This window comes from Salvelinus sp. IW2-2015, linkage group LG12, assembly GCF_002910315.2.
Source record: "Salvelinus sp. IW2-2015 linkage group LG12, ASM291031v2, whole genome shotgun sequence".
Lineage (NCBI taxonomy): Eukaryota > Metazoa > Chordata > Actinopteri > Salmoniformes > Salmonidae > Salvelinus > Salvelinus sp. IW2-2015.
This window is the reverse complement of record NC_036852.1, coordinates 1212212-1236348: the sequence shown is the minus strand read 5'-3', so window position 1 is coordinate 1236348 and position 24137 is coordinate 1212212. Positions and strand designations below refer to the sequence as shown.

General features: G+C 42.9%; 1 protein-coding gene across 1 annotated transcript in view; it reads right to left on the bottom strand.

The window, feature by feature from the left end:
• Positions 1-331: 331 nt before the first annotated feature.
• Positions 332-24137, bottom strand: part of LOC111970858 (ATP-binding cassette sub-family C member 4-like) — a 40883-nt gene continuing 17077 nt past the window's right edge. The window contains exons 9-30 of the mRNA XM_070445901.1: positions 17895-18144; positions 17674-17781; positions 17474-17563; positions 16164-16355; positions 15950-16044; positions 15767-15853; positions 15134-15230; positions 14668-14886; positions 14412-14534; positions 14182-14219; positions 13970-14076; positions 13669-13815; positions 11240-11319; positions 10953-11103; positions 10591-10857; positions 3770-3870; positions 3027-3374; positions 2795-2884; positions 2515-2687; positions 2166-2271; positions 1304-1438; positions 332-1215 (exon numbers count right to left, since the gene is read on the bottom strand). Coding sequence (XP_070302002.1) covers positions 1138-1215; positions 1304-1438; positions 2166-2271; positions 2515-2687; positions 2795-2884; positions 3027-3374; positions 3770-3870; positions 10591-10857; positions 10953-11103; positions 11240-11319; positions 13669-13815; positions 13970-14076; positions 14182-14219; positions 14412-14534; positions 14668-14886; positions 15134-15230; positions 15767-15853; positions 15950-16044; positions 16164-16355; positions 17474-17563; positions 17674-17781; positions 17895-18144 — 3082 coding nt within the window. The 3' untranslated portion in view covers positions 332-1137. The remainder of the gene's footprint in view (positions 1216-1303; positions 1439-2165; positions 2272-2514; positions 2688-2794; positions 2885-3026; positions 3375-3769; positions 3871-10590; positions 10858-10952; positions 11104-11239; positions 11320-13668; positions 13816-13969; positions 14077-14181; positions 14220-14411; positions 14535-14667; positions 14887-15133; positions 15231-15766; positions 15854-15949; positions 16045-16163; positions 16356-17473; positions 17564-17673; positions 17782-17894; positions 18145-24137) is intronic.

Below are 24137 nucleotides of genomic sequence, written 5' to 3'. Positions count from 1 at the left end.
GAATTAGGCTGCCTGTCTAAACGCAGCCTACTTGGCCTTTATATAATGCATCCTACCCACATCTCGCAAGGTTCTCCTTTACCTGTGTTTATCTGGAAATGTGGATAATGAAATACTGTAAGTGTGTTTGAAGAGGGTAAAGTGAAATTGTGGAAAGAGGCTTACAAAACCATCCTAGGAAAAGATGGTGTCAAATTGAGGAGCTATCATGTCCCTTTTTCTTTAGTCAATGCTGATAGTATTAACAAACTCAAAGAAAAGCAACTACATGTTTGCGTTGAAGATGTAACATAAGAGACTTAAGTTTGTACAATAATATTGTGAAATTTAATTAATACAAACTTCTATGTAAGGAAAATCAATATATCTGAAACTTGTAAAAATGAGGTACTGTTGCTATAGGTACATAAAAATAAGAATMCCTTTGTGAAAACAATTACATCCACTACAAAAACATTTAAAAACCAATGGAATRAAAATGTAATTTTTTTAAATCTAAGGTCTCTCCATACTGCCTCATTAGGGGATACGTTTGTAGTTCAATACATTTTCACATTGATGGGTAGGTATTCCTGCTTTTAAATGATCTAGACTGTCCTTACAACCATCACTCATGCAAACAACGTGAGACATACATGGGTTACTCACTTTGGTCAAGAAATTCTCATAAATCCCTTATAGCTTAATGACAGCATGTCTTTTCATGTGCGTACAATGGTGAAGTGTAATTTTCCGTTGCACGTATAGTATATGAATACACACGCCAATTAGTTCCATTGCCCAGTAAAGTGATTGCAGAGACAGTGCAGCATGTCAGGACAGTGCCCTGTGCAGTAAGATAAATCAATAGGAGTAGCAGCAGTTCAAATAGTGAAAGATTGAGGCACAAAGTATGAAATGCAATGCTACTTCCATTGTTGCAACACACATCAGCAAAGTGTCAATAAGGAAATACATTTTTGCTTATTTAAATAAAAAATAATTTAAGTCAGTTCCATAAATCTTCCCTGATTTTGCATGCAAACATCTTACCATAAAAATAGCATTTAGGTTTTTTCCTTTTCACTAATTGGTCTTTTGACCCATCAGCTCTGGAAAAGATCTTGTGTGACTGGGCAGATATCTCTTTCTGCACCGTCACACAACCGTCTCAAAGACCACCACCACTCCGTTGGCCATTTTTGGACCATGGCTGTTGCCGTTGTTCATATACGCCTGAATGAAAATATTGTGAATTGGTAAAGAAATCAAGTTAGGTTGAGAGAATGTGTGCGCTGGGTTGGGATGCAGTGTCAGTGCTCACCTGTTTGGCTGATTCCAGCAGGGCAGCTGCCTCAGCCTTGCCCGTCTGCTGGACTATCCTGTAGAGGGCACTCTCCTGGTTCTGAAGCAGGACGTACGGCTCGTCAAACTCCTGGATCATACCAGCGCCTAGCACCTGAAGGCAGGGTCAAAAGTCAGTAAGTCAACCTGGCTAAACTGGTCTGTAGTGAAATGATGGGGTTCCCAAACTTTCACTCAGGCCCCTCTTCCAGCATTGTGGAACATCCCGTGCCCTCCGTCTTTCTATGGGAAAGTGCCCTGTTCATACCCTCTTATTTAGCGTATTTACTGCAATTCTATACATTTTGCCATGGGACTCAATAGGCTAAAAAACTTTAGCTGACATGGCCTAGATGATCTGGACATTTATGACAAGTTATAAATAGCTCTAAGGTCTGCAATGACTGTCACGACGAGGACAACTGCTGATTCACTACCCAATTTCGAAATTGCACCTTGTGCATTTTACTATTACAACTTCCAGGATTAAGTTTAAATTCAGACCGCTCCTTAACTATTTTTTGGGATGGGGGGACCCCCCTGCCTACCCCTCGGGCGCTCCCCATAGTTTGGGAACCACTGATCTAGCGCTGTTTACAATAGAGTAACCCTACTTCACTCTGCACTGGCTGAATTACTCAGCACCTTCAGAGAAGTGTAAACAGGGTAAACTCATTTCACTAAACAAACATAGGATACGATCTCAGATCAACCTGAAATTTAAAGTGAATAAATGTGCATCTCACACCCTGCTCAGTCTCATTTTTTATCTCATATATACATGACTGATGAGGTGTGTGCGTGTGACAGATATACATCTATTTGATGGGAAGAGCTCTCACCAGAATGCGGTCGCTGTCTATGATGGTGTTGAGGCGGTGGGCGATGGTGAGAACGGTGCACTCCCTGAACTTGTCTCGTATCGTCTTCTGGATCAACTCATCTGTTCTACAGAGCCAGGACACAGACAACACACTCAGCTGGGAGGAAGAGAAACACACACACTTTCCTCTACTACTAGATGCCTCCCAGTCTTATGTTGCATTCATAACCAAGTGGGACAGACAAACAGTTCAGGAAAGACTCAACCAAGATAAAGAAACAATCACGCTTTCATTGACTACTAGAGGCCTCCCACTCAAAGCACATCAGCTCTAAAGGACAGACTGTGTCTGAGAGGCAGCTCTGTACCTGGGGTCCACGTTGGCTGTGGCCTCGTCGATGATGAGGATGCGGTTCTTCCTCAGGACGGCTCGGGCCAGACAGACCAGCTGCCTCTGACCCACACTGAAGTTGGAGCCCGACTCGGCCAGAACCGTCTCCATCTTATTGGGCAGCTCCTCCACCACAGACTTCAGCTGGACCTGGAGAGGAAACAGTTACTGGAGTAAGACCCTGKTCAATGCCACCAAAAACACACATTAACCTGTATGTCCCGTTACTGTATCAATAGGAGTCTGAGGAGCAGTACCTCTTGGAGAGCGTTCCACAGGTCTTCGTCTGTGTGCTGGCTAAAAGGGTCCAGGTTCTTCCTCATGGTGCTGGTGAAAAGCACTGGGTCCTGCAGAACAGAGGGGCCACAAACAGAAAAATGTAGAAAAAAGCTCTAACAGAGCCATATCTGAACTAGGAGCCTTTCCTTTACTACATTCAGAAGGACTAAGGGACAGAGCAGCCACAGAAGACCCACCAACAGTAGCTACCTGAGGTATGATGGACATTTTCTGGCGCAGGTCATGAAGGCCGATCTCGGAGGTCAGAACTCCGTCAATGTAGATCCTGCCCTCTGGCTCTGCCAGGCGGAAGAGCGCCGATYCCAGGGAGCTTTTCCCCGCACCTGTCCTGCCCACGATGCCAACCTTCTCTTTGGGCCTGAACATGGCCTTCATGTCCTTCAGGACCACAGGTCCGTCTGAGCTGTAGGAGAAGCTGACCCGGTCAAAGGTGATGAGGCCTTGGCTCGGCCACTCAGGAGGAGGACGCTTCTGGGTTTCCCAGGGTGCTTCACTCTCCAGCTCTGTGTACTCCACCACCCTCTCCACTGACGTCATCTGAGGACGGTAAATAAATAACCATGTCAATCAAACAAACCTGGTTCTAAGCTGATTTACCAGCCTACTCTGAGACTGGGAACGTGGTTAACCTTGGTCTAATGCTAGTATGGCTTCTCAGCACTAAATTATAAAACTTTACAGAACTTCAATAATCCACACGCTACATTCTTAAGTGAGCCTTTTCAGCTGAAGATTCCTGAATGACAGGATGCAACTAAAACCCTTTTGATTCTAATGAATCTTATTTCTACAGGTCACTGGCACAGATCTCTGTGTTTGATTATTTTCCCTGTGGAAATTCATTCCCAGGTAAAATCTTTCAGATACTGTAAAAGGGCCTGTGGTGCTGGGGGAGTGACAATACCAGAGTTAGGACTTTGATGTGATCTTACCATGTTCTCCATCTCCGCACTCTGACGAATGGTCCATTGGAAGTTCCCAAGAAGGGTGACGGCGTAGGACAACACCAAACCCACAGCTCCCGCCTCCAGCCCTGATTAGAACATTTACTCAATTAATTGGCTACACAGCATGTCAACAACCAGAAGCCATGGATTACAGGCAACATCTGCATTGAGCTAAAGGCTAGAGCTGTCCCTTCATGGAGCCGGACACTAAGCCGTACACTTATAAGAAATCCCGCAACAACCTCCATCGAGCCGTCAATACAGCACTAAGATCGAATCCTCTGGCACTGGTCGGATGTGGCAGGGCTTGCAAACGATCACTGATTACAAAGGGAAACCCAGCTGCGAGCTGCCCGGTGATGCAAGCCTACCAGACGATCTAAATGCCTTCAAGGCAAGCAACACTGAATCATGCACGAGAGCACCAGCTGTTCCAGACGACTGATCACGCTCTCCGTAGCCGATGAGAGTTAGAACTTGAAACAGGTTAATATTCACAAGGCCGRAGGGCCAGACGGATTACCAGGACATGTACTCTGAGCATGCGCTGACGAGCTGGCAAGTGTCTTCACTGATATTTTCAACTACAACTGATCTAGTTTGTAATACCTACATTTCAAGCAGACCACCATAATCCCTGTGCCCAAGAACACCAAGGTACCCTGTCTAAATTTTTATTTTATTTCACCTTTATTTAACCAGGTAGGCTAGTTGAGAACAAGTTCTCATTTGCAACTGCGACCTGGCCAAGATAAAGCATAGCAGTGTGAACAGACAACAACACAGAGTTACACATGGAGTAAACAATAAACAAGTTAATAACATGGTAGAAAAAAAGAGAATCTATATACAATGTGTGCAAAAGGCATGAGGTAGGCAATAAATCGAATAATTACAATTTAGCAGATTAACACTGGAGTGATAAATCATCAGATGATATGTGTAAGTAGAGATACTGGTGTGCAAAGAGCAGAAAAGTTAATAAATAAAAGCAGTATGGGGGGTGAGGTAGGTAAATTGTGTGGGCTATATACCGATGGACTATGTACAGCTGCAGCGATCGGTTAGCTGCTCGGATATAGCATGTTTAAAGTTGTTGAGGGAGATAAAAGTCTCCAACTTCAGGATTTTTGGCAATTCGTTCCAGTCGCAGCCACAGAGAACTGGAAGGAAAGGCGTCCAAATGAGGTTTTGGCTTTAGGGATGATCAGTGAGATACACCTGCTGGAGCGCGTGCTACGGGTGGGTGTAGCATCGTGACCAGTGAACTGAGATAAGGCGGCACTTTACCTAGCATAGCCTTGTAGATGACCTGGAGCCAGTGGTTCTGACGACGAACATGTAGCGAGGGCCAGCCGACTAGGGCATACAGGTCGCAGTGGTGGGTCGTATAAGGTGCTTTAGTAACAAAACGGATGGCACTGTGATAAACTGCATCCAGTTTGCTGAGTAGAGTATTGGAAGCTATTTTGTAGATGACATCGCCGAAGTCGAGGATCGGTAGGATAGTCAGTTTTACTAGGGTAAGTTTGGCGGCGTGAGTGAAGGAGGCTTTGTTGCGAAATAGAAAGCCGACTACGGCCCGTAGCACTCGCATCTGTAGCCTTAAATGCTTTAAAAGGCTGCTCATGGCTCACATCAACACCATCATCCCAGACCCAACTCATTTGCATACCATTCCAACAGATCCACAGGTGACTCAATCTCTATTGCACTCCACACTGCCCTTTCCCACCTGGACAAGAGGAACACCTATGTGAGAATGCTGTTCATTGACTACAGCTCAGCGATCAACACCATCATCCCCTCCAAGCTCATCAATAAGCTAAGGACCCTGGTACTGAACACCTCCCTCTAACTGGAACCTGGACTTCTTGACAGGCCACCCCCAGGTGGTGAGGGTAGGCAACAACATATCCAACACAGGGGCCCCTCAGGGGTGCGTGCTTAGTCCCCTCCTGTACTCCGTTCACACATGACTGTGTGGCCGCACACGACTCCAGCACCATCATTAAGTTGACAACACGATGGCGCTAAGCCTGATCACCGACAACGATGAGACAGCCTATTGGGAGGAGGTCAGAGACCTGGCAGTGTGGTGCCGGAACAACCTCCTCTCCCTCAACATCAGCAAGACAAAAGGACCTGATCATAGACTACAGGAAACGGAGGGCTGAGCACGCCCCCATCGACAGGGCTGTAGTGGAGCGGGTCGAGAGCTTGAAGTTCCTCTGTGTCCACATCATTAAGGATCTATCATGATCCACACACACCAACACAGTCGTGAAGAGGACATGAAAACGCCTGGTTGTCCTCAGGAGGCTAAAAAGCCCTACAACTGTACCATTTGAGAGCATCTTCACTGACTGCATCACCACTTGGTATGGCAGCTACTTGGCATCCGACTGCAAGGCACTACAGAGTGTAGTGCGTAAGGCCCAGTGCCGAGTTCCCTGCCACCCAGAACCTCTATGCCAGGCAGTATCAGAGGAAGGGCCTAAAAATTGTCAAAGACTCCAGCAACCCGTGTCAAAGACTTCTCTCTATCGCACGACAAGCACTACTGATGCACCAAGTCTGGAACCAACAGGCCCCTGAACAGCTTCCACCCAAAGCCATTAGAGTGCTAAGTATTTAGTTAAATAGCTACCCGGACTATCTGCATTGACCCTTTTTGCAATAACTCTTGACTCAAACAGTAGCAGCATTGTATGTATTATCTATCCTTTGCACACTCATATGCTGAATGCACTGTAAACTTTATTCCTAGTTACAGTGCCTTATGGAAAGTATTCTGATCACTTCACTTAAAAAAAAAAATGTACCAATTACATACCAGCCTTATTCTAAAATAGATTTTTTTTTAATCCTCAACACAATACCCCATAATGACAAAGCAAAAACAGTTTAGAAATGTTTGTTAATGAAAAAACTGAAATATGACATTTACATAAGTATTCAGACCATTTACTCAGTACTTTGTTGAAGTATCTTTGGCAGCGATTACAGCCTCAAATCGTATTGGGTATGACGCTAGAAGCGTGGCACACCTGTATTTGGGGAGTTTCTCCCATTCTCTGCAGATCCTCTCAAACTCTGTCATGTTGGATGGGAAGCGTGGCTGCACAGCTATTTTCAGGTCGTTTGATCGGGTTCAAGTCCAGGCTTTGGCTGGGCCACTCAAGGACTTTCCTGAGCGCTCTGGAGCAGGTTTTCATCAAGGATCTCTGTACTTTGCTCCATTTATCTTTCCCTCGATCCTGACTAGTCTTCCAGTCCCTGCCGCTGAAAAACATCTCCACAGCATGATGCTGCCACCATCATGCTTCACCGTAGCAATGGTATTGGCCAAGTGATGAGCGGTGCCTAGTTTCCTTAAGTCCAACAGTTCAATCTTGGTTTTATCATGGTCTGAGTCATTTTTCCAACAATTGTTTACGGACAGATTATTTCATTTATAAATGCACTGTATCACAATTCCAGTGTGCCAGAGGTTTACATACACTTTGACTGTGCCTTTAAACAGCTTGGAAAATTCCAGAAAATGTCATGGCTTTAGAAGCTTCTGATAGGCTAATTGACATCATTTGAGTCAATTGGAGGTGCACCTATTTCAAGGCCTACCTTCACACTCAGTGACTCTTTGCTTGACATCATGGGAAAATCAAAAGAAATCAACCAAGACCTCAGAAAAAAATGTGTAAACCTCCACAAGTCTGGTTCATCCTTGGGAGCAATTTCCAAACACCTGAAGGTACCACGTTCATCTGTACAAACAATAGTACGCAAGTATAAACACCATGGGACCACGCAGCCGTCATACCGCTCAGAAAGGAGACGTGTTCTGTCTCCTAGAGATGAACGTACTTTGGTGCGAAAAGTGCATGCTGGAGGAAACAGGTAAAAGTATCTATATCCACAGTAAAACAAGTCCTATATCGACATGATCTGAAAGGCTGCTTAGCAAGGAAGAAGCCACTGCTCCAAAACCGCCATAAAAAAGCCAGACTACAGTTTGCAACTGCACATGGGGAATAAGATCGTACTTTTTGGAGAAATGTCCTCTGGTCTGATGAAACAAAAATAGAACTGTTTGGCCATAATGACCATCGTTATGTTTGGAGGAAAAAGGGGGTGGCTTGCAAGCCGAAGAACACGCTCCCAACTGTGAAGCACGGGGGTGGCAGCATCATGTTGTGGGGGTCCTTTGCTGCAGGAGGGACTGGTGCACTTCACAAAATAGATGGCGTCATGAGGCTTATGTTGATATATTGAAGCAACATCTCAAGACATCAGTCAGGAAGTTAAAGCTTGGTCGCAAATGGGTCTTCCAAATGGACGATGACCCCAAGCATACTTCCAAAGTTGTGGCAAAATGGCTTAAGGACAACAAAGTCAAGGTATTGGAGTGGTCATCACAAAGCCCTGACCTCAATCCTATAGACAATCTGTGGGCAGAACTGAAAAAGCGTGTGTGAGCAAGGAGGCCTACAAACCTGACTCAGTTACACCAGCTCTATCAGGAGTAATGGGCCAAAATTCACCTAACTTATTGTGGGAAGCTTGTGGAAGGCTACCCAAAACATTTGACCCAATTTAAGCAATTTAAAGGCAATGCTACCAAATACTAATTGAGTATATGTGAACTTCTGATCCACTGGGAATGTGATGAAAGAAATAAAAAGCTGAAATAAATCACTCCTATTATTCTGACATTTCACATTCTTAAAATAAAGTGGTGATCCTAACTGACCTAAGACAGGGAATCTTTACTAGGATTAAATGTCAGGATTTGTGAAAAACTGAGTTTTAAATGTATTTGGCTAAGGTGTATTTAATGTAAACTTCCGACTTATAAACAGGTGTGTGCCTTTCCAAATCATGTCCAATCAATTTAATTTACCACAGGTGGACTCCAATCAAGTTGTAGAAACATCAAGGATGATCAATGAAAACAGGATGCACCGGAGGTCAATTCGAGTCTAATAGCAAAGGGTCTGAATACTTATGTAAGGTATGTTTTAAATTTAATACATTTGCAAAAATGTATATAAAAAAATATTTCATCCATTTTAGAATAAGGCTGTAACGTAAAGTGAACGTGTCTGAATATTTTCCGAATGCACTGTATATGTACATATCTACCTCATACCCCTGCACATAGACCAAGTTATTTATTATTAATTTTCTATTATTTCTCTATTTTCTTTTTCTGCATTGTTGGGAAGGGCCTGTAAGTAAGCATTTCACTGTTAGTCTACACCTGTTTTTATATGAAGCATGTGACAAATAAAATGTGATTTTGATTAGATTTGATTGAACATTCTTATTATGTTTCTTGACATACACTAGCGGCCAAAAGTTTTAGGACACCTACTCATTCAAGGGTTTTTTCTTTAGAATGAAGGTGAAGACAAACTATGAAATAACACATGGAATCATGTAGTAACCAAAAAAAGTGTTAAACAAATCAAAATATATTTTATATTTGAGATTCTTCAAATAGCCACCCTTTGCCTTGATGACAGCTTTGCACACTTGATATTCTCTCAACCAGCTTCACCTGGAATGCTTTCCCAACATATGCTGAACACTTGTTGGCTGCTTTTCCTTCACTCTGCGTCCCGACTTATCCAAACCATCTCAATTTGGTTGCGATCGGGGGATTGTGGAGGCCAGTTCATCTGATGCAGCACTCCATCCCTCTCCTTCTTGGTCAAATAGCCCTTACACAGCCTAGAGGTGTTGGGTCATTGTCTTGTTGAAAACAAATGATAGTCCCATTAAGCCCAAACCAGATGGGATGGCGGATCGCTGCAGAATGCTGTGGTAGCCATGCTGGTTAAGTTGCCTTGAATTCTAAATAAATAAGTGTCACTAGCAAAGCACCCCAACACCATCATACCTCCTCCTCCATGCTACGGTGGGAAATACACATGCAGAGATCACCCGTTCACCCACACCGCGTTCCACAAAGACACGGCGGTTGGAACCAAAAATATCCAATTTGGACTACAGATCAAAGGACAAATTTCCACCGGTCTAATGTCCATTGCTCGTGTTTCTTGGCCCAAGCAAGTCTCTTCTTATTATTGGTGTCCTTTTAGTAGTGGTTTCTTTGCAGCAATTCGACCATGACGTCCTGATTCACACTGAACAGTTGATGTTGAGATCTGTGTTACTTGAATTCTGAAGCATTTATTTGGGCTGCATTTTGAGGCCGGTAACTCTAATGAACTTATCCTCTACAGCAGAGGTAACTTTGGGTCTTCCTTTTCTGTGGCGGTCCGCATGAGAGTCAGTTTCATCCTAGCACTTGATGGATTTTGCGACGGCACTTGAAGAAACTTTCAAAGTTCTTAATTTTCCATATTGACTGACTTTCATGTCTTAAAGTCATGATGGACTGTCGTTTCTCTTTGCTTTTTTGGAGCTGTTCTTGACATAATATGGACTTGGTCTTTACCAAATAGGGCTATCTTCTGTATACCACCCCTACCTTGTCACAACACAACTGATTGGCTAAAACGCATTAAGGAAAGAAATTACACAAATTAACCTAAGAATGCACACCTGTTAATTGAAATGCATTCCAGGTGACTACCTCATGAAGCCGGTTGAGAGAATGCCAAGAGTGTGCAAAGCTGTCATCAAGGCAAAGGGTGGCTATTTGAAGAATCTCAAATAAAATATTTTGATTTGTTTAACGCTTTTTTGCTTACTACATGATTCCATATGTTATTTGATGTCTTTACTTTTATTCTACAAAGTAGATAATAGTAAAAATAAATAATTTATCCTCTTACCATCTCTGAGGAAGAGGCAGCCGAAGGCAGTGACAGTGACAAAGGCTGCGCAGATTCCATCCAGTCGGAGAGCGAACCATCGAGAGGTGACCAGGAACAGGAACCAGGACTCTGAGTGCAGATCCTGATGAGCGTCAAAGGTGTTTTGGAATCTCTCCTCGGCTCTGAAAGCTCGGATCGTCCACAGACCTTGGAGGGACGAGGACAGGTGGGAGAAGACAGGACTCCGAGCTGCAGAACACAGGAAATGCATCAACTCACACACGCCTGCAGACACAAAAGGAAATTGTACACATTAAGAGAAAATGTACAATTATCATTTGTCCCTTGCCTCCCCTGTCCCAGTCAGTCCTGTCACTCACTGGTGGACTCCAGGCGTTTGACGTCCCGTGACGTCTGCAGGAAGTAGCGTCTCAGGAACAGGAATATAATGAGAAGAGGAACCACAGGAATGAGGATCCAGGGCATAACGGAGGCTGCCACCACAACTACGCCGATATTCTGCAGGATCGACTGTGGCAAGATRGGATACGCCCAGGAGACATGAAGAGAAGAAAAGATTTATGTAATAAAGATAATGGATTGGGAAATCTATATCCTCCTGACAAAATACATAGATGTTCCCCTCTAGGGCAATAAAGTCACTTACCTGACTGAAGTCAACAAAGGTATTAGGTAACATGGAATCCAGCTGGCTGATGTCCTTGGAGAACCTGTTGAGAATTCTTCCTGTGACAGAACAGGAGAAAGTAATCCACTGGGCAAAAACTGGTTAAATCAACATTGTTTGCCACGTCATTTCAACAAAAAAAATTCAATGTGATGACATTTACTCAACGTGGGAAAATTATTGGATTTTTAAAAAGTCATCAACTGCTAAGAATGCTATTTTTGGATGACTATTCCCTATTGGAATTTGGCCTCTACAGTCGTGGCCAAAAGTTGAGAATGACAAATTCAGTCTGCTGCCTCAGTTTGTATGATGGCAATTTGCATATATTCCAGAATGTTATGAAGAGTGATCAGATGAATTGCAAAGTTAGTTCTTGCTATGCAAATGAACTGAATCCCCAAAAACCATTTCCATTGCATTTCAGCCCTGCCACAAAAGGACCAGCTGACATGTCAGTGATTCTGTCGTTAGCACAGGTGTGAGTGTTGACGAGGACAAGGCTTGAGATCACTCTGTTATGCTGATTGAGTTCGAATAACAGACCGGAAGCTTCAAAAGGAGGGTAGTGCTTGGAATCATTGTTCTTCCTCTGTCATTCATGGTTATCTGCAAGGAAACACGTGCCGTCATCATTGCTTTGCACAAAAAGGGCTTCACAGGCAAGGATATTGCTGCCAGTAAGATTGCACCTAAAATCAACCATTTATCGGATCATCAAGAACTTCAAGGAGAGTGGTTCAATTGTTGTGAAGAAGGCTTCAGGGCACCCAAGAAAGTCCAGCAAGCGCCAGGACCGTCTCCTAAAGTTGATTCAGCTGCGGGATTGGGGCACCACCAGTACAGAGCTTGCTCAGGAATGGCAGCAGGCAGGTGTGAGTGCATCTGCACGCACAGTGAGGCGAAGACTTTTGGAGGATGGCCTGGTGTCAAGAAGGGCAGCAAAGAAGCCACTTCAATCCAGGAAAAACATCAGGGACAGACTGATATTCTGCAAAAGGTATAGGGATTGGCCTGCTGAGGACTGGGGTAAAGTCATTTTCTCTGATGAATCCCCTTTCCGATTGTTTGGGGCATCTGTAAAAAAGCTTGTCCGGAGAAGACAAGGTGAACGCTACCATCAGTCCTGTGTCATGTCAACAGTAAAGCATCCTGAGACCATTCATGTGTGGGGTTGCTTCTCAGCCAAGGGAGTGGGCTCACTCACAATTTTGCCTGAGAACACAGCCATGAATAAAGAATGGTACCAACACATCCTCCGAGAACAACTTCTCCCAACCATCCAGGAACAGTTTGGTGACGAACAATGCCTTTTCCAGCATGATGGAGCACCTTGCCATAAGGCAAAAGTGATAACTAAGTGGCTCAGGGAACAAAACATTGATATTTTGGGTCCATGGCCAGGAAACTCCCCAGACCTTAATCCCATTGAGGTCAATCCTCAAGAGGCGGGTGGACAAACAAAACCCACAAATTCTGACAAACTCCAAGCATTGATTATGCAAGAATGGGCTGCCATCAGTCAGGATGTGGCCCAGAAGTTAATTGACAGCATGCCAGGGCAGATTGCAGAGATTTTGAAAAAGAAGGGTCAACACTGCAAATATTGACTCTTTGCATCAACTTCATGTKATTGTCAATAAAAGCCTTTGACACTTATGAAATGCTTGTAATTATACTTCAGCATTACATAGTAACATCTGACAAAAATATCTAAAAGACACTGAGGCAGCAGACTGTGAAAATTAATATTTGTCTCATTCTCAAAACTTTTGGCCACGACTGTAGGTACACTAAGGCCAGAGGGCACCGTAAATCAGGTCTTAGTTACTGGTATCTGGGCCTCTGAGGCATAAAAATTGACCATGGGTGTCCTAAGCAATTGAGACGTTTCAAATGTATAATCTATTCAACCCCAAGGTCTCAGCCTTGATTTAATGCTTTGGCACGAGACACGGAAGGGTGAAACAGCGAACAGGTAAGGCACGAGTATTTAGTTCCGCCCTCTCCTCTGGAGGGGAGATTTGCAGCGAACCTCTTAGAGGAACGTTTGTCTATTAAACCTTTTAAATATAGAAGTTGTTTGCCTTATATTTTGCATCTAGCATTTCTCCACAACTTGACCAGTTTTCATCTCCTAACAAATTTAAGGGAATTTCGTTTTTTTTTCTCCACCCAACTTTTAACCTAAATACAAGGAGTGACATTTATTTATTTTTGTTGAATTCACATTAGTTGACAACCCAACCAAATGTAAATCAAAAATAGATGTGGAAATGACGTCTGTTCTCTCACCCAACCAGTTTCAAAGCATTTTGAGGTCAGGACTCAATTACAAGAAATTGTATTGTACTCAACAAGAAAAAGACAACACAAACAGATTCTATTGCATGCGAGGGGTTTCTCACCAATTGGGTTAATGTCAAAGAAGCGTACAGGCGTCCGGAGGATAGAGTTGAACATGCGGTTGTGCAGAGACTGAGCAGCTTTCACCAGCACATTGAACATCACCAGACTCCTGGCAAAGCCAAAGATGACCGAGGCCAGAGTCAAACCTGAACACAGAGAAGGTGACTTGTCAGTCATTACACGATTTTCCCAAGCTTCCTCCCAGGTAAGGGGACAACCTCATACTTACTTGGAAAATATTCCCATTCTTTGAAGGGAGAAGTAAATATACAGTATATTTAGTAATGCTCTTCTGTATACCTGCATAAATGCCCATGTAGAAACTGAGGTCCAATTCTTGAGTGATGTTGAGGCCATTTTGGACAATCACAGTGCCGTTAATATTGAGTTTCTCCTGCTCTCCAGCCCTGTCAATCAAACAGTCAGCGTTGTTATTTGAACATTCACATTGCTATGGTCCAACTGAACTGTGAAACAAATAATGTACTACTGTAACAATAGATGCTTCTTACCAATAGGCCAGCCACCAGTCCTGAAGAACGTATGCTACCTGTGGGTGACAAATTATATTATAGTTGGTTAGATCATTGCAATGTCATTGGTTCCAATGCCTTAATCTGGTCAGAGTTTGATTTTGCACGCATCTATCAGAAGTCAAAATGCTTGTATTTACTGTAGATGCTAGGCGGGAGAATAGTGACATATGGTTATTCACTGCCTGACATTTTGGATGTGTTAATACCTCCGCGATGAGACTGAGGAGGACTGTGCCCAGCATAACCAGGATGCTGGCTCCTGCGTTTAAGTACTTGAAGTAGAGGGTGGCGCCGATGTTGCCTTCCGATCGGCTCTCCTCTGCTACTGTCTGGACAGGGAGGAGACATGGACATAATACCCTGTTAACTAAAGGAGGGACAATCTGGGATACTTCAGAATGAAAATCCTCCTTGTGACTGTGTGTAAGAGCTTGAAAGGAAGTGGGTGGGGTTTGGACCCACCGGAAGCTGTTCAGCTCCATCTTTAACAGAGTGCATGGAGGAGGTGTGGGAGACCACTGAATTCCAGGAGGAAATTGAGCTCTGGGATAAGGCGTGTTTGACCACTGAGGGATTGTTGTTGGTTTGTGGCTCCTCCTCCTCGTCCCTCTTCAGCAGGGAGGTGAAATCAACCCCAGAGTGCTGCAGCTCGGAGTATGTCCCCCTCGCCACCATGTGACCCTGACACACACACACACACACACACACACACACACACACACACACACACACGTCACACCCTGCCCAACTTCTGGAGTCTGTATTCATATGTAAATGAATATGCCTTTGGGTGAACTATTCCTTTCATAAAGATTGACAGCAGACATGTTATGTGCTCAGCAAAGTAAAAAGGTAAGCAGAAATGCACCTGTGGTCATACGTAGGTTACAAAGCATGTGTAGAATGTTAAATTCTGCCAGAAACACACCTCCTTGAGGACGAGGATCTGGTTGGCTGCTTGGAGGTACTGCAACTGGTGGGTGACCAGGATGCGGGGCTTGTTCTTCAAAATACCACAGATACACCTGGACACACAGACACATGGAGACAGACAGTTTAAGTGCAGTTTCACACTGCTAGTGAAGGCCTGTTCTAACGTCAGAGAATCCACATGACCCTGAACATCCATTAACTTGTAAATGCTATACAAAAACCCATTCCTGCCCTAAAGCAGCAGCCAGTAAGTAGATCTAATCGGAGTCTGGGAAGAATGTAGTTCAGTTGTACTAGAGGGTAGTGGGGTAAGTTGAGCCAAAGGGTTAGTTGAGACACCCTTTGTTTCTAGGAAACCATACGCAAAATGAATCATGTCACCATATATTTAGGAAGAGGTCATCATTTCATAGTTGCACCACACCTCCCCAAATCATCTTGCTGCTCAATGTGTAAATGCATATTTTTAAACTGTAGTGCGTTGTGTTTTATGTTGTAAATGGGTCAAACTTTGAGCTGCTACTTTGTCTCTCTTMTAAAGTAATTATTTATCTCAATGGGACGAGTCCGGTAAAATAAAGGTTTAAAAAAAATACAGCCTGTTTAGCTGAAACTGTGGTTCACTCACTGTTCAAACAGGTGTCTCCCGACCTCAGCATCCACAGCACTTAGAGGGTCGTCCAGCAGGTAGATATCAGCATCCTGGTACACAGCCCTGAGACACAACAAGGCTTTCAGATAGAGACTGGAGGATATTCATCTATAGAATMTKRCATTTCTACTRRMYRTTGAAGTGGAGCTGTGGMRTTACCGGGCCAGGTTCACTCTAGCTTTCTGTCCCCCACTGAGGGTGGCTCCTCTGTCCCCTATCAATGTCAGGTCGCCGTCTGGCAGCAGCTCCATGTCCTGAACACAGAAGGGACAACAGAGACGACAGGGGCTAACAGTCAGAACACAAAGCCATTACAACCACTGCAAAGCTCCCAGCGTTAAATACCATGAGAACTCCATCCAGTGTGTCTTACCCTCTTGAGGGCGCAGGCTCTCAGGACCTTCTCATACTTCTGAGGATGGAGCTCTTTGCCAAACAGGATGTTGCTGCGGATGGTTCCAGGGAATACCCAGGGCTGCTGGGAGGCGTAGGTCAGCTGACCTTTGACCCTCAACACCCCTTTGTCGTGAGGCAGCTCCCCCAGGATGGCGCTGAGCAGAGAGGACTGTGGGAGATGGGCTGGTAAACATGTGAGCTGGCTGATATGGCTTACTACATATTTTACCATATATACACACACACACACACACTACATGACCAAAGGTATTCGGACACCTGCTCATCGAACACCTCATTCCAAATTCATGGGTATTAATATGGAGTTGGTCCCCCCCTTTGCTGCTATAACAGCCTCCACTCTTCTGTGAAGGCTTTCCACTAGATGTTGGGGACTTGCTTCCATTCAGCCTCAAGAGCATTAGTGATGTTGTGCGATTAGGCCTGGCTCACAGTGGTGTTCCAATTCCTCCCAAAGGTGTTCGATGGGGTTGAGGTCAGGGCTCTGTACAGGCATGACAAGTTCTTCCACACCGATCTTGACAAACCATTTCTGTACGGACCTCGCTTTGTGCATGTGGGCAGTGTTATGCATTGGGACAGGTAGCGTTCTCCTGGCATCTGTCAAACCCAGATTCGTCTGTCGGACTGCCAGATGGGGAAGTGTGTTTCCACTGCTCCAGAGTCCAATGGCGGCGAGCTTTACTACACCACTCCAGCCAACACTTGGCATTGCGCATGGTGATTTTAGGCTTGTGTGCAGCTGCTCAGCCATGGAAACCCATTTCATGAAGCTCCCGATGAACAGTTCTTCTGATGACGTTGCTTCCAGAGGCAGTTTGGAACTTGGTAGTGAGTGTTGCAACCCAAGACAGACTTTTTTTTTTATTTATTTTTTTTAAATTTTTTTACACGTCTCGCTTCAGCACTCGCCTATCCCGTTCTGTGAGCTTGTGTGGCCAACCACTTCGCAGCTGAGCCATTGTTGCTCCTAGACGTTTCCAAATAACAATAACAGCACTTACAGTTGCCAGGGGCAGCTCTAGCAGGGCAGAAATTTGATGAACTGACTTGTTGGAATGGTGGCATCCTATGACGGTGCCACAGAGCTCTTCAGTAAGACCATTCTACTGCCAATGTTTGTTTATAGAGATTACATGGCTGTGTGCTGGATCTTATACACCTATCAGCAAAGGGTGTGGCTAAAATAGCCGAATCAACTAATTTGAAGGGGTGTTCACTATATATATACAAAAGTATGTGTACTATGTATGTATGACCTCTGACCTTTCCAGACCCCACAGGTCCAATGACAGCAACGAGCTGTTCCGACTTCACTGTGAGTGACAGGTTCTGGAGAGATGGAGCGTCCTGACTCTGTGGAGAGAGAGAGAGAGAGAAATGACATTTCATAGCAATACATGAAACTACCACACAGGACAGGCGTATTCTTGTTTTGTATATCAACATTTGACCAGAATATTCACCTTGTCCCAGTAGCAAATTAAGTCCTTGATCTCAACAGAGGCGTCTTTCTTTTCCTCCAGGGTAAATCTCATGTTGGGTCTCTCAATCTCATCCAACAGAAGGAAATTCTGTGGGTCAACAGAGAGATGATGCAGCCAAACAAACCTTACTAAACCACAATAACTCATTGCACCTAGGTGAGGCACAGCAGCCATTTTGTGCCAGATGATCTATAGAGTACCTTGATCCTGCGGATACTGATGATGGTCTCGAACACTTTCTCTATGGCCTGTGGGAAGAAGAGGGTCACTGTGATCTTGATGGCACCATACAGAGACACTGCCACAAACACCCGGCTGGCTGAGATGGTGTTCCCCAGGAGGACGTAGACGGCGAAGGTGATGAAGACTATGATCTTACTGGCCGCAAAGAAGGAGACCATGTTGAGACCTCGCAGGTATGAGCTTGACATGATCTTGGAGATCTCTTCCCTGAGGGAAGAATGAAAGAAGTCTTTCAATAATAACAATGCAATAAAACATTCTGTTACCGGTACACATCTGTTAAACCTTTCCATTGATGGATTCTGGGTTCTAGCTCCTAAACTTGGGATAGGGTTAATTATCAGGTATCCTATTGAAATATTGAGTGCCTATGTTTCGATGGTCTACACCAGAGGTTAATGGTTATCTGTAGGAGGAAGGTATATAGTGTGTACTATTAAGCTTGGAATGTGTTGAGTGCAGGGAAAGCGATCACGTGGCAGGCATTGATAAGAGGAGTGAGCCCTTTGGGGTAGAGGTCAGGTCAGATGAAGTGAGGAAGAACAGATATCACTAAGGTTCTGTTGAGCAACAGAGATGCTTTGGCTGTTCAGATGTGTAGGAGGAGACTCAGCCTAGGAGAAAGGGTTTAATATCAGTGCTTGTGTGAACAATGTCTTTGTCTAATGCAACTGTATTGACCCTCTGGGAAGAATAAACTTGGTTTGAGCTTTCATAGTGTCCGTTGAGTTTTTACTCTGAGAATTAGAACCTAACACCATTAACCTATAAAAGCTTACAAGCCGTTTGGGGGGGGGGGGGGGGGTCATACCATGGATCATTTAGCCATTTGATTTGGAATTTTAGGACCCCTTTAGGTGTGTGTATTTAAAAAAAAAAAAAAAAAAACCGTGTTGATATTTTTGTTATTTGATAAAATATTGAATTTGGCTTTTATTACTGTAACCCATAGATTCGCAGTGAATAACACATTAGTAAATTACAACAGAAAAAAGGCAAATGTACATAAAGGAATAAGGTTCTAGTAGATATATTTACTTTTATTGGACACCTATTTAACCCCTTATTTGATGGCACAAAAATACCTCCATACTTCCATTCCTTTGTATGGTTTACCTTCAGATGATTTCCGTGACACTTGTTGGGGTCGTAGAGAAAAAAAAGAAAGAGTACACCATTGTGTTCATGAGAGTCTCCCATTTCCACAGTGGGGTCATATTAGTTTGTAGCGCTGTAGCTCTGCTACTTTCCACCACAGTTGCAGAAGGCTCTTCCGCAAAAAGACCTAGCTAGCCAAAAGACAGTCTTCCAGTTCCTTTAAAAATTGCAGTTCATTTTCTCAAATCGTGTTTGTCCGATTCCCTATGCAAAAAAACATTAAATTGACAGATTTTGCTGGTGATTTTTTTAATGTCCTTTAGATACTGAAGGATTTTAATAGGTTTTTCCACTCATTGAGGAAACATGGAAGAAGAACGGCAGAATTACTATTACAGCTATTATGCACTTTGCTGCAGCCAGGAATATGGGAGATAGTGTTTGGAGAATTCCCCAAATGCCCCAGACATTCCACTAAAAGCTACCATATAATGTAACATTCAATAACATTCTCAGACAAATAAATGCAACTTATCCTCGTGTTAAAGAACAAAGAGAAGCAGAAAGACTACAGCCAGGTCTCAGAGGGATCAGGGGACTAGACCTGTGATGTAACRGATAGCTGTTTGTTGGCAGCTGGTGAAGTGCATGTGGCTTTGCTCCCTCTGAGTCCTTGCTAGGGGTGCCTGGCACAGGGCCAAACACTATAAAATCACACATGCAGACATGCACACACTATATTCATACACCTTGACTTKATCAATCAATCAAGTTTATTTTATATAGCCCTTCGTACATCAGCTAATATCTCGAAGTGCTGTACAGAAACCCAGCCTAAAACCCCAAACAGCAAGCAATGCAGGTGTAGAAGCACGGTGGCTGGGAAAAACTCCCTAGAAAGGCCAAAACCTAGGAAGAAACCTAGAGAGGAACCAGGCTATGAGGGGTGGCCAGTCCTCTTCTGGCTGTGCCGGGTGGAGATTATAACAGAACATGGCCAAGATGTTCAAAATGTTCATAAATGACCAGCATGGTCAAATAATAATCAGGAATAAATGTCAGTTGGCTTTTCATAGCCGATCATTAAGAGTTGAAAACAGCAGGTCTGGGACAGGTATCACGTCCGGTGGATCCACATTTAATCCACATTTGGTTTGTTGTGCCTGAATACAAAATGGATTATATTGATTTTATTTCTCACCCATCTACAAACAATAACCCATAATGACAAAGTCAAAACATATTTTTTCATTTTTTTTTTTTTTTTACAAATGTTTGAAAATAAAATACAAAAATATCTATAAGTATTCACACCTTTGAGTCAAGTCTGGCTATTTAGCGCTCTTATGGCTTGGAGGGAGAAGCTGTCTTGAAGCCTATTGGTCTGTTTGCCGGACGGTATAGACCACATGGAAAGTTCAATTAATCCCCCAAAAATTATAAGAAAAAAGACGTGCCAGAATTCTYCATTTTGACGTGCCAGAATTCTGCATTTTGACATCTCCCTCTGTGCACCCATTGACTTCTAGGAAGAATTTAACCCACTTAAAACCTCTTAGGATGTGGTTATTGTACCGGTTCCGACTAACATTTTCGCTTATATATATCCAAAATGTCCATTTATTTGGCGCGTTTGATCCAGAAAAACACTGGTTCCAACTTGCTCAATGTGACTACAAAATATCTCAAAAGTTACCTGTAAACTTTGCCAAAACATTTCAAACTACTTTTGTAATACAACTTTAGGTATTTTTTAACGTAAATAATCAATAAAATAAAAGACGGGATGATCTGTGTTCAATACAGGAGGAAAACAAACTGTAGCTAGCTTTCTGGTCACACGCCTCTATCCAACYGTACACTTCAAGTTACCCTTGTTCAAGATMGCCGTACTTCTTCATTACACAAAGGAAAAACCTCAACCAATTTCTAAAGACTGTTGACATCCAGTGGAAGCGGTAGGAACTGCAAGAAGGTCCCTTAGAAATCTGGATTCCCAATGAAACCCATTGAAAAGAGTGACTTCAAAAACAAAAYAAATTCTGTCCTCTGGGTTTTGCCTGCTAAATAAGTTCTGTTATACTCAGACATGATTCAAACAGTTTTAGAAACTCCAGAGTGTTTTCTATCCAAATCTACTAATAATATGCATATCTTATCTTCTGGGGATGAGTAGCTGGCAGTTGAATTTGGGTATGCTTTTCATCCAAACGTGAAAATTCTGCCCCCTATCCTAGAGAGGTAACAAACTATAGATTTGGCAAGTCGGTTAGACATCTACTTTGTGCATGACAAGTAATTTGTCCAATAATTGTTTACAGACAGATTATTTCACTGTATCACATTTTATTATTTATTATTATTACATACACTAAGTTGACTGTGCCTTTAAACAGCTTGGAAAACTCCAGAAAATGATGTCATGGCTTTAGAAGCTTCTGATAGGCAATTTACATTATTTGAGTCAATTGGAGGTGTACCTGTGGATGTATTTCTAGCTCAGTGCCTCCTCTCAAACTCAGTGCCTCTTTGCTTGACATCATGGGACAATCAAAAGAAAACAGACAATGCAATTGTAGACCTCCACAAGTCTGGTTCATCCTTGTTAGCAATTTCCAAACGCCTGAAGGTACCACGTTCATCTGTACAAACAATAGTATGCAAGTATAAACACCATGGGACCATGCAGCCGCCATACCGCTCAGGAAGGAGACGTGTTCTGTCTCCTAGAGATGAACGTACTTTGGTGCGAGAAGTGCAAATCAATCCCAGAACAACCGCAAAGGACCTTGTGAAGGTACTGGAGAAAACAGGTACAAAAGTATCCATATCCACATTGAAACGAGTCCTATATTGACATGACCTGAAAGGCCGCTCAGCAAGGAAGCCACTGCTCCAAAACCGCCATAAAAAAGCCAGACTACGGTTTGCAACTGCACATGGGACAAAGATCATACTTTTTGGAGTAATGTCCTCTGGTCTGATGAAACAAAAATAGAACTGTTTGGCCATAATGACCATTGTTATTTTTGGAGGAACAAGGGGAGGCTTGCAAGCCGAAGAACACCATCCCAACCATGAAGCACAGGGCTGGCAGCATCATGTTGTGGGGGTGCCTTGCTGCAGGAGGACTGGTGCATTCACAAAATAGATGGCATCATGAGGAGAGGAAATTATGTGGATATATTGAAGCAAACATCTCAAGAAATCAGTCAGGAAGTTAAAGCTTGGTCGCAAATGGGTCTTCCAAATGGACAATGACCCACGCATACTTCCAAAGTTGTGGCAAAATGGCTTAAGGACAACAAAGTCAAGGTATTGGAAGTGGCCATCACAACGCCCTGACCTCAAGCCTATATAAAATTTGTGGGCAGAACTGAAAAAGCGTAGGTGAGCAAGGAGGCCTAAAAACCTGACTCAGTTACACCAGCTCTGTCAGGAGGAATGGGCCAAAATTCACCCAACTTATTGTGGGAAGCTTGTGGAAGGCTACCTGAAACGTTTGACCCAAGTTAAACAARTTAAAGGCAATGCTACCAAATACTACTTGAGCCTATGTAAACTTCTGACCCACTGGGAATGTGATGAAAGAAATAAAAGCTGAAAAAAATCATTCTCTCTACTATTATTCCGACATTTCACATTCTTACAATAAAGTGGTGATCCTAACTGACCTAGTATAGAGAATTTTTACTAGGATTAAATGTCAGGAATTGTGAAAAACGTATCTCAAATGTATTTGGCTAAGGTGTGTAAACTTCCGACTACAACTGTACATCATGGACAAAGCACATGCCTGCAATCCTTACATCGTAGCGCAGCAGGAGAGAGTGGTTTCATCATGGGAAAATAATAGATCAATTTTTAAAAAGTTTGTCATAGATGGACAAGATTAATATGAGATGAAATGAGAGTTCCTAATGAGTTCAGCCAAGCTAGAGCTCAGACGTTCACAGCGATGGGGGCAGATGTTTTGATCAAGAACGAACTTTAGAAAATATGAACATTTTCTCAAACAATAAACATACAGAAATGTATTTTACAGTCATAAGGAACGTGAAATATTAATAGTTTTATCATTTTATTATGCTATATTTAGAAAGCATATACAGTAAGTCATTTCAAACCATATTCATACAGTTTTGTTGAACAGGAAATAAAATTAAAAAATGTCACTGTGTACTTGAGCTTGTGTCCTCAAGTGTCTACACCTAAGCAATMTATAACTATTTTTACCAGAAAGGTATGATTTTAGCCTTTCTTTGAGTACACATTACTAGTTATTGTTTATGACCCTCATGATAAATAATTACTTTTGGGGATTATATAGATTACATTTAACTGGTTAATCCCGAAAAATGTCTCCAAGTTTTCACCATCATTATAAGGCCCTAGTTATTTTGTTGCTTTGACAAAGTCATTTCTGAAGATGATTATTTATTTCATGTGAGTGATTCATCTTATCACATGAAATGTCTGTCCCTCATTTTAAGGTCAACTCCGTTACATTAACTGAACTCTGGTTTTAAAAGAAACAAACATCTTATAGTCAAGTCAGAGTATAATAATGTGTTTTGTAGTAGAAAACTGAGTGGGTTGAGCATAACCCTGTTACAACAAGCTTCCATTACCCCTGTTAATGGAATTTATGGATGATTTAAGATGAAATCGTCAACCCCGTTACAGTCTACCTTGTTAAGGTCAACACTTACTTTATTTGGCACATAATAGGCACTTACTATAGTCCATTTTATTTCACCTCTTGAAATTGAAAAAATAAAATAAAAGTCTTAAAAAAGGAAAGGTTCACTCATTTTGAATGTTATATTGTTTTTGTGCATCTGAGTGACGTTCTACCGATTCCCTGGGTCATTTCATGGTTTCGTGTGTATCCGAGTCATTGGCGTTCAAGCAGGCAGAACTCCGTCCGGTATGACGTAGCACTGTGATAAAGTCACTCTCGCTACACTGGAAGTTAATAGGAATACTTTTAGATTGTGAAAAGGTCTATAATGTCAGATTTCAATACTGGCCCATGTCATAACTCAAATGTCTTCTCTCGAATGAGCCATTGATGATATTCGTGCTTCTACACCTGCATT